The sequence below is a fragment of the Lagopus muta genome, chromosome 21, assembly GCF_023343835.1.
Source record: "Lagopus muta isolate bLagMut1 chromosome 21, bLagMut1 primary, whole genome shotgun sequence".
Taxonomy (NCBI): domain Eukaryota; kingdom Metazoa; phylum Chordata; class Aves; order Galliformes; family Phasianidae; genus Lagopus; species Lagopus muta.
This window is the reverse complement of record NC_064453.1, coordinates 2,432,633-2,441,150: the sequence shown is the minus strand read 5'-3', so window position 1 is coordinate 2,441,150 and position 8,518 is coordinate 2,432,633. Positions and strand designations below refer to the sequence as shown.

At 43.2% G+C, this 8,518-nt stretch overlaps 1 protein-coding gene across 1 annotated transcript; it reads right to left on the bottom strand.

Moving 5' to 3' along the window:
* Window positions 1-111: 111 nt before the first annotated feature.
* Window positions 112-8,055, bottom strand: UBE2J2 (ubiquitin conjugating enzyme E2 J2). Its single transcript, XM_048967732.1, has 7 exons — window positions 7,827-8,055; window positions 6,161-6,291; window positions 5,897-5,937; window positions 4,972-5,074; window positions 4,722-4,860; window positions 4,207-4,287; window positions 112-3,446 (listed from the first exon to the last, which is right to left on the bottom strand). The coding sequence occupies exons 2-7, from the start codon at window positions 6,289-6,291 to the stop codon at window positions 3,162-3,164; spliced, it is 780 nt and encodes a 259-aa protein (XP_048823689.1). The 5' UTR covers window positions 7,827-8,055; the 3' UTR covers window positions 112-3,161.
* Between the last annotated feature and the right edge of the window lie 463 nt (window positions 8,056-8,518).

The window sequence follows — 8,518 nt, the reverse complement described above, 5'->3', positions numbered from 1 at the left end:
TGTTGTGCAAAGTGCTTTCCACTAATAAAAGGTTCCTAGTGAATCCCAACCTGTTTTTGCTTCCAGATTCCTTCCCAGGGATCCCTTTGTCAGAAACAGTCCCACAGAATATTTAAATTTTATCATGAATGTTTATTATGAACAAACAACTTTACAATGCAGCCGTTTCTACTCCTCAGTACATGCTTGAAGTGAGGTAATTCCTGTGACCTTGAAATTTCAGGGGGAGAAAAGACTACACACAAATCCAGGATCGTTAAAGTCATGAGATCTTTAAAGGCCATCGTTGAGATGTCTCACAATCCAAGTTGCAAAACTTCCTTACCGTCTTACAGCCATCTATGAAATTGCAGCATGAAAGTGAAGGGGCAACCATTCGTTCCAATGTCACACACTGAGGGACAGCTTTTATTACATCAAGTAATGCACTGCTTCAGGGCATGGTAACATTTTTGCACGGCAAAGAATGGTTTACTCCACCTACTGACTTTGGTAACAAAAAGATCAGATACTGCATCTTATTATAAATGCCTTAAAAAAGAAGAAAAACAACAAAATGACAAACTACACAAAAGGGAATAAGTCTTCTGTTGCCAAAGGCAAGGAGCAAGGACACCTATGGACATTTTGTAAAGCTAGAAGTGCAAGGATTCAATCAGATATTGCTCCTAGCTTTCAACAAATAGCACCCAAAACGACTGTCCAATCTCTCTGAATCCAGGATACTGAAGAGAAACTGCAAATGCAAAGTAAGGTTTGGGGTTTCTTTTGTTGTGTTTGTTTTAAATGAAGCCAATCCTCACAGAAGGTGCAGCATCTCCAGGGTTTAACAAGAGGCTGTTTTTTGTTTCCAGTTGTGGCACTTCTTAAAAACAAGGGACCCACCTGCAGATGCTCGTGCATAGCTTAGTGCCAACTGCTTGTTGCTTTCTCCTAAGAGACATTTTATGATGTGCCATCTCCCAGTTTTACTCATCCTTTCACCTTGGCAAGGTACATTTCACAAGAGATGCCATCTAACCATACCCGAGGGCTCCTTGCCTTTGTCTTCAGTTATGTGGACAAAAGATTTTCCATAAGATAAACACAGACAACCATTCACAAGCTTTTGTCTGCAGGCCGCGTCAATGGTTAAAAACAAAAAGGCATTGTGAGAACACAAACGCATCTGAATGATACCAAGAGAGGCAGAACAGCCTCAGTTCAAGGTCCATCTGCTTTGAGGAAGAAAATATAAATAAAAGTCACTGACAAGCCACCTGGAAAACCCCATCACTGCAAGGAAGGCTGACACCCCTCCTTTCTTCACCTCCACACTGACAGAACTGTTTCCAGATACACATAAAATCGGTGTTTCTCCTTCCATAACAGCTGATTATGCACATACAAGAGGCAAATTAGTTATAAATAAGATTTGGTAAAACCACAGAATCAAAAAAAAAAAAAATCTATAAATACATTTTAAAACCCAGCCTTCCCCACATCCCCTCCCTCCCTTATCTCAGATCTACTTGAAGATTTCTTTAGTGTAGAGCTGTCCTGCTAGCTTTGATAATCCCTACCTACTGCAGAGGATTGGTCACGTTTATTGAAGCTCTAAACTGCACGGCTCAAGGGTTTATCATTTAGTTTTGCTTACAATTCAAGACACCGAGGAGAAGCAGAGAGAGAATAAATCTGAAAGGGAAAATAAAACAGCTTAAAAAAAAAAGGATCTTAAGTACATGAGGTAACATTGGGCTCTTCACAACAGCTAACAGACAAAGCAGCTGGAGGCGGAGCTTCTTACCCTGCTATCACCTTTTTTGTACCATTGACAGCAAGTGCACCCTCCCCAGAAGACAAGACATCACTGCCAATTCTAGAAGGCACAGTATGTTCGCCTCTGGAAAAGCATTTAGGTAAAAGTAAGCAGGAAAAAAAAAGCAGGATGAGTTGAAAAAGTCACTTCAGGCTTTCAAACTATACTCGAGGCTTCACTGTTTTATTCACAATCCTGCAATCTCACCTACAAACAGTATTGCTATCAGCAGAAGAGGAATAGAGACAAACTCGGAACTAGAAGCCAAAAGCTTCTAAAAACTTAGGGAAAAAAAAACAATCAGTAGTTGGGGCTTTGTGGGTTTGTTTGCATTGCTCTGGGATTTTTTGGCCCATTCTCAAGTAAGAAAGCAGAGCTAATGCCAGGGGCTCACCTCCTTCGGCTTGTGGCATTTCAGGTTAATGCAGCTGACACTGAAGCAGCTCACCTGATACTCAGACAAGACTGACTTCACAAGGGTTGGGTTTACTTCAGTGTCTAAAACCCAGCAGTTCCAGAGATGTTCTCAATTGGTAATCAACTCTCCATTGGTCTGTGAACTTTTATTTTCAACAGTGGCACCTTGTGATCACAACAAAGTATTGCAGCTTTCAAAGGTAACACCTCCCCAAATGGAAATCCCTAAATGAACGAATCCAAAACAACACTGCCTAGCTGTGATCCCACTAAAGAGCAATCCAGACACTTTTCTCAGGCTAACCATTCCTACAGGCTGACAACTGCACCCCCTGCAGCCCAAATAAAACCTCCAAGTACACGGTGACAATTGAGACAGCACATTAGACACACACGGTGTTATTCTCCCCACTCATCTGATCACTACTGACTAGATATGCAATGATGTTCATTCTATCATAAAAATGAAGACATCTATCTTCTGTAGCATCCACGTTCACATGAACCAAGTCCTCATGAAGCCAGCATTTCCTCCACTTGACTCACCTCCAATTGTGTACAGACTCTTCCCTAATGAAACTAAAACGATATGCACCACGTGTGAACCTTTAAAAACTGTTCAATGAAGTAAAAAGCTTTATTTGCTTCAGGTTTTCAAATCTCAAATAACAGATGGAGAAGTGCTATAAAAATCAAAGCACTAGAAATGTTGGTGTTTCATCAATAATGCTTTGACTTGACAACAGGATCTGCAAGCAGAACTTCGTTTAGTTTTCTGACTAACTGCACATATTCCACTTCCCAAACTCAAGACATGAGCCAACCAAGATTTCACCTGTCATTTGGTAACACAAAACGTTTATCCCAGTGTCAAAAGTCAGACGCCCAAAGAGTCCCACTCACTCAGCAACTACATCTAATTTGGTCTTGGATTTTATTCTCCTCATTCTTGCGCTATGCTTCTCAGTACATATTTGACTGTGTAGGCAAAGGCTGCAAAACCAACTATAACAAACAAGTTCGCCAGAGCTCCACCCAAGAGTCCATGGTTACGGTTGGCCTGCTGGAGGCCAGGGTGGTTGGCAGGTGCCAATGGAACGTGCCCGTTAAGAAGGGGGATTCCATTCTGACCGTAGTGTGCTTCCCCATCAGGGACAACATCTGGTAAAGGGAGGGATGGAGGTCTGCTGTTGAGCTCTTCTTGTGCTTTCTGTTTTTGTTTAATCTCCTGGAGGGGGAGAAGCAGAAAAAAAAAAAGAAGAAGAAAAAAAAGGGAAGCTGAAACTGAAAGCGGTGAAGCTTTTGTGTGTTTTGAACAGATTTCAGAACCTCAGTTCTTAAGGCCAGATACACAAAGCTTAGTCCTACTCCAACTCAGCAGAGTACACACAACTGTAAAATGCTGGCATCACAGCCATGCCTGCTGCACGTGTAGCAGTCAAGGCTGTAACAACAATAGGAAATACTAATGACTGTTTGCGAGGGTGGATGGTGATAGGACAAGGGGGGGTGGTCTTAAATTGAGACAGGGGAGGTTTAGGTTGGATATTAGGGGAAGTTTTTCACCCAGAGGGTGGTGAGGCACTGGAACAGGCTGCCCAAGGAGGCTGTGGATGCCCCATCCCTGCAGGCATCCAAGGCCAGGCTGGATGTGGCTCTGGGCAGCCTGGGCTGCTGGTTGGTGACCTGCACACAGCAGGGGGTTGGAACTGGATGAGCATTGTGCTCCTTTTCAACCCAGGCCATTCTATGTTTCTAAGTGTTTTGATTCCCCTGACAGTGGATCTTTGTTTAACAGCAAAAACGTTTGAATCCTGAAATTGAACTTTTTAATTCTTTCACACTGCAAAAGAGTCTTTTAAAAGGCCTCTAAGGTTGATAAAAGTAGATAGACCTTAGAGAGTCCTAAACAACTAGCTCATAGATCTACACAGGGAAGGTGAAAAGCTAAAGAAAACCAAGTTACTCCATGAATTGAATGCCCCTACCTCCACCACTTCAGGGAAGAGCTCACAGAAGACTTTATCTTTTAAATTGAATGCTAAGCTTTGTGCAGCAAGTTGTCGTTTCTGTGAAGGAAAAAAGAATTATGAGCACAGGAACAAAACACAGCTCAAACACAGCACCTGGTTCCTTCCCACACAAATGGGAGAAACTAGTTAGATAGTTTACACCATTTGCAACTGCATACCCATCAATATTATCATTAGGCATTTCTAAGCTCCTGATCCTTCTTCTTATGGCCTTGGTGTGCTGCAGTGACATCCCTGCCACCACAAGCACCAAAAGTCCTAAGCACGCAGTTTAGCAAAAAAGCATTTCAAATTTTACTTAGAAATCCTCCCTGTCCCCACGCTGCCTAAAACTGCTTGGATTCACCCTGCCATCACATGCAGTAGATAAGATATCAAAACATCAGCTCTCACTGTAGTTTTAGCCTAGAGGTCACATTCAGCAGCCCCCTAAACTGAAAGTAGCCCAAAAGGTACAAGGTAGAACTTACTGCAAACTCTGAAGTCTCTATGCTGCCCAGGGTGGGACCCTTTTCCACCATGAAACTAAGGAGGCCTGTCAGGATTGTTGAGACTGACCAAGCTGGATTCCACGTATCAGGGTGGAAATCAGTGATTGAAAGACATAACCTAAAAAGATGAGACAAAAAGGCATTTTATTTTTGTTGTTAAAACCACTGCGTGCTTCACATATTGCAAAAGTGGTGTTTATTGCTTTAAGTGTTAGAAGAAAATCCTTACCTTGTATTACACTTAAACCTTCCATTAGGTGTAATCATATAAATACTAGGAGGTTTAAAAGGAAATTCTCTGGGGAATATTAGTTTCCCATGATAATAGCCACCTGCATTACACAAAGAGATGAATTACTTATTTTGCATTAAGATGAAGTCCTAAAGGTATTCAGATTGGGCTAAATAAAACCCTGTATTTGTTTCCCTCTCTTCCTCACACTAGAGGGATGAAGCACATCATTTTGTGCCTCTGAAACAACCCACACCTGCAGCACATTCACTCTGGAGACAATTACATCTCTATTACAAACACTCTTTTCTGTTTTCTAGCCTGCCATACATTCAAGGAACATCAGCCAAAGCATATTTAACACAACACCAATGCTTCAGAGTATCACAAGCACAATTAACTGCAAATGGAGATCTCTGAAGAACCTGAACTTCAAAAGCATTTTGTGAAAGGCTCCAGAAGACACCCTGAACAACAAAGCACACAACATTAACACAGCTTTTTCTGGTCCTTGGATTCTCCAAGGAACTTCATAAAGACAATACAGCTCTCAGTTCAGTGAGAGATGCTCATGCAGCAAGGCATAAGCAAACCATCCTAAAAAAAAAAACCAAACCCTAAGGGATGAAATATTAGGAAAATGAGGTTTTATGAAGTTATTTTGACTGTCCTAAAGAGAGTTCCCTAAGTTACTTAATAGAAAATGTAACAAATGTTGTTTCACTATCATACAAAGAGAAAGATTAACAGACAGTTGCACCCCTCACTCTTTTCCATAAGCTACCATACCAGTCACAGTCTGCTTTGCAACTGCACTCACAGTTCTCAGGGCTATTTACCACAGCTGTGCTTTGCCCATTCAATCAGCCATGCAATTACTGAGACATGCCAACCAATGCCCACTTTTGCTTCGTGCCTTTACCTTCATAAGGAGTTGTTTCAGGTCCCCGGACAACATAGTGCCTAAGACAAAGGAGAAAACACAAACAGTGTGAGAGCCTTCACACCACCAGCCATCAACTTCTCTAGAAAGAAAGAAGACTAGCATCACTTCAAGAAGTTCCATATGCCACCTCCCAAAACCAAGGCTCCCCTGCAATCCATAGGGGGTGAAGGAGTCAGACCTGATGACCAGGAAAGTCTTGTTCTCTCCACAAGTGCACAAACAGCTCGTTCTAAGTCTTACCATTCAAGGATATTAGATGGGAGGGGTTCTGCACAGATATAAGGCACTGGATCTTTCTTAATTCGAAGGTAGTCTTGTTTAAGTCTCTGTGTTGCTGTCGTTGGTGCTCTCTTATTACTGCTGCTGCTCATCTGGTTTTCAAAAGATATATACAAATACAATCTCAGCAGGTGTAGGGCTGTGATGCTTTCTTGAATACAGCTCCAACATCTACCAGACACAGCATCTTTTTAAAAACAGTCACCATCGCTTTTCAGCAGCAAGAATCACACGCAGTTTTAACCAACACACTCCCAAGAGAAGCTGTACATCACCCAAATGGGAAAAAAACACCCCTTCCAGAATACTGCTGTGGATGTACGTGCACAGAATTGCTATCATGAAAATGAACTGCACTACAGAACCTATTTGAACTGTTAACAGCCATTCCTGGGCTTAGGCTGGGCACAAATCACAGCCATAACGTTTTAAAGGGCTTAGTCCTTCTCAATAATTCATTTCCCAAATTAGTTACAATATCCACGGTGCAAATCTGCCTGTGATTTAAATTCATTTACTCTTTCTATCACAAGCAAAAAAAAAAAAAAATACAGTCATCATATTGCTGACTTCGGGGAGGAGGAATTTTAAGTTCAATCTGCTGCCTGCTTAGGGTTCAGTTAAGCTTATGAGATCTTCTGAGCCAGATTATTCCCTTCCAAAGGAAGAACTTCATCCAAAAAGAGGCAATTCAGTGCGAAGAATGGAAAATCCACGCTGTTTTCAAGACAAAGAGTGTATCAGCCCTTGCAATGCATCTACAGAGCAGACATCGATTAGCAAATGCTACTTAGCTCACTTTCCCTCACAAAAGCACAACAAGTTACTTAGCAACTCAGTTTCTTTCAGGGCTCTAGAAATTCAGGGGAAAAACTGGAAAGGTTTTATGAACACTTTCTATAAAGATCTAAGATAATTTTCACGTGTGAGAGCAGGGTTGGACACCAGAAAATGCCTTAAAGCTTTCTATTCAATTCAATACACTCAGTGAAGTATATTTCTAGAGAATATTTATACCACGAACAACAACTACAAAAAAATCCTCCTCAAAATAAACACTCTTAACCTGCTTTTCCTTAAAAGTACTGTAAGTCACTCTAATATACAGTATTGCTTCCTGAACGAAGTAGCACTTTTTTAAATACATCTCTTTAAATATCCACCAAAAAAATTCTACAGAAGTCAGCTTTGAATTTAAAGCCGAGATTAAATCACGCCTTTTAATTTAGAACAAAAAAGGGAGCTTTGTAACAGCGCCCTTCACCACAGTTAGCAAAAATAGATTGAAATCATCCAGACTAACGTACACCTACTGGGGTTCCTACACCCCTTGGAGCCTTATCCGAGAGATCCTTCGCATTTTAAACACCGAAGACAAACCAGAACGTTTACAGAAGCTACCACAGGACATCGATTTCCCCATCAATACAACACAGGCAGGGCGGACGAGGAACTAAACCAAGGCCTTTCGATCCCAGCCACCCAAGTACGGCACGGCAGCTCCCAGGAGAACGGACAAGAAGGCAAACGGCGACACGCAGGCCTGCCCTCAGCCCGGCTCCAGGTTCCTCGAGGCGGAGAATGGGAAGCCCCCACTCCCCGAGCTCGCCCTGCAGGCCCCACTCACCTCTCCCTGCTAAAGCAAGCCCCTCCACCGCCGGGTCGCTCCACCGGCCCGCAGCCAGCGGCCAAGCAAAAGAAGCAGAAAGAGGAGAAGCGCCGAGAACGGACAGCGGGCCGGACTGAGCCGGGCAGGGCAGGGCCGAGACCCCAGCACCTCCCGCTGCGGAGCGACCGCTGCTTCCAACCAAGATGGCGGCCCGGCGAGGCGGAGCCGGCGCAGTGCTGCCGTCTGCTTCCGGAAATAGCACCTCCACTTCCGGCGTGCGTACTTCCTGGTCAGCTGACTTCCGGGTCAGCTGACTTCCGCTGTGCGCTCCGCAGCAGGCGCTTCCCCTGTGTGTCCGATGGAGGGCAGCAGGAGCTTGCGGACGTATTGCAGCTTTTTGTTCTTTCCGCTGCTGGAGCGGCGCAGCGCTGTCGTGCTTCGTTCCCTGGGTGGTTTGTCAGCAGCCGGAAGGAAAAGCACTGCGCTTCTCATTTACGCTGTGTGAAATCTGCTCTTGGACACTGTTACCTGGAGGGCTTCAGAGTTTGGGTTTCGTGCTGTTTGAGCAGCAGTGAATGTTGCTGAACTGTGTTTATTCTTGCCTTTTAAAAGTGTCTTCGTTCAGGGAAAATCAAAACTTTTACAAGTCTTTTTCCTTCTTTTGATTTCACAAAAAAAAAAATTGAAAATCTGAGCCCTATTAAAGGCAG

Excerpts from the sequence above, each read along its gene's own strand:
- UBE2J2 (XM_048967732.1), bottom strand. The coding sequence starts at position 6,291 with ATGAGCAGCAGCAGTAATAAGAGAGCACCAACGACAGCAACACAGAGA. Across the intron at positions 5,938-6,160 it reads CCATCTAATATCCTTGAATG|GCACTATGTTGTCCGGGGAC; the intron begins GTAAGACTTAGA and ends CCTTTGTCTTAG. Across the intron at positions 3,447-4,206 it reads TCTTCCCTGAAGTGGTGGAG|GAGATTAAACAAAAACAGAA; the intron begins GTAGGGGCATTC and ends CTCCCCCTCCAG.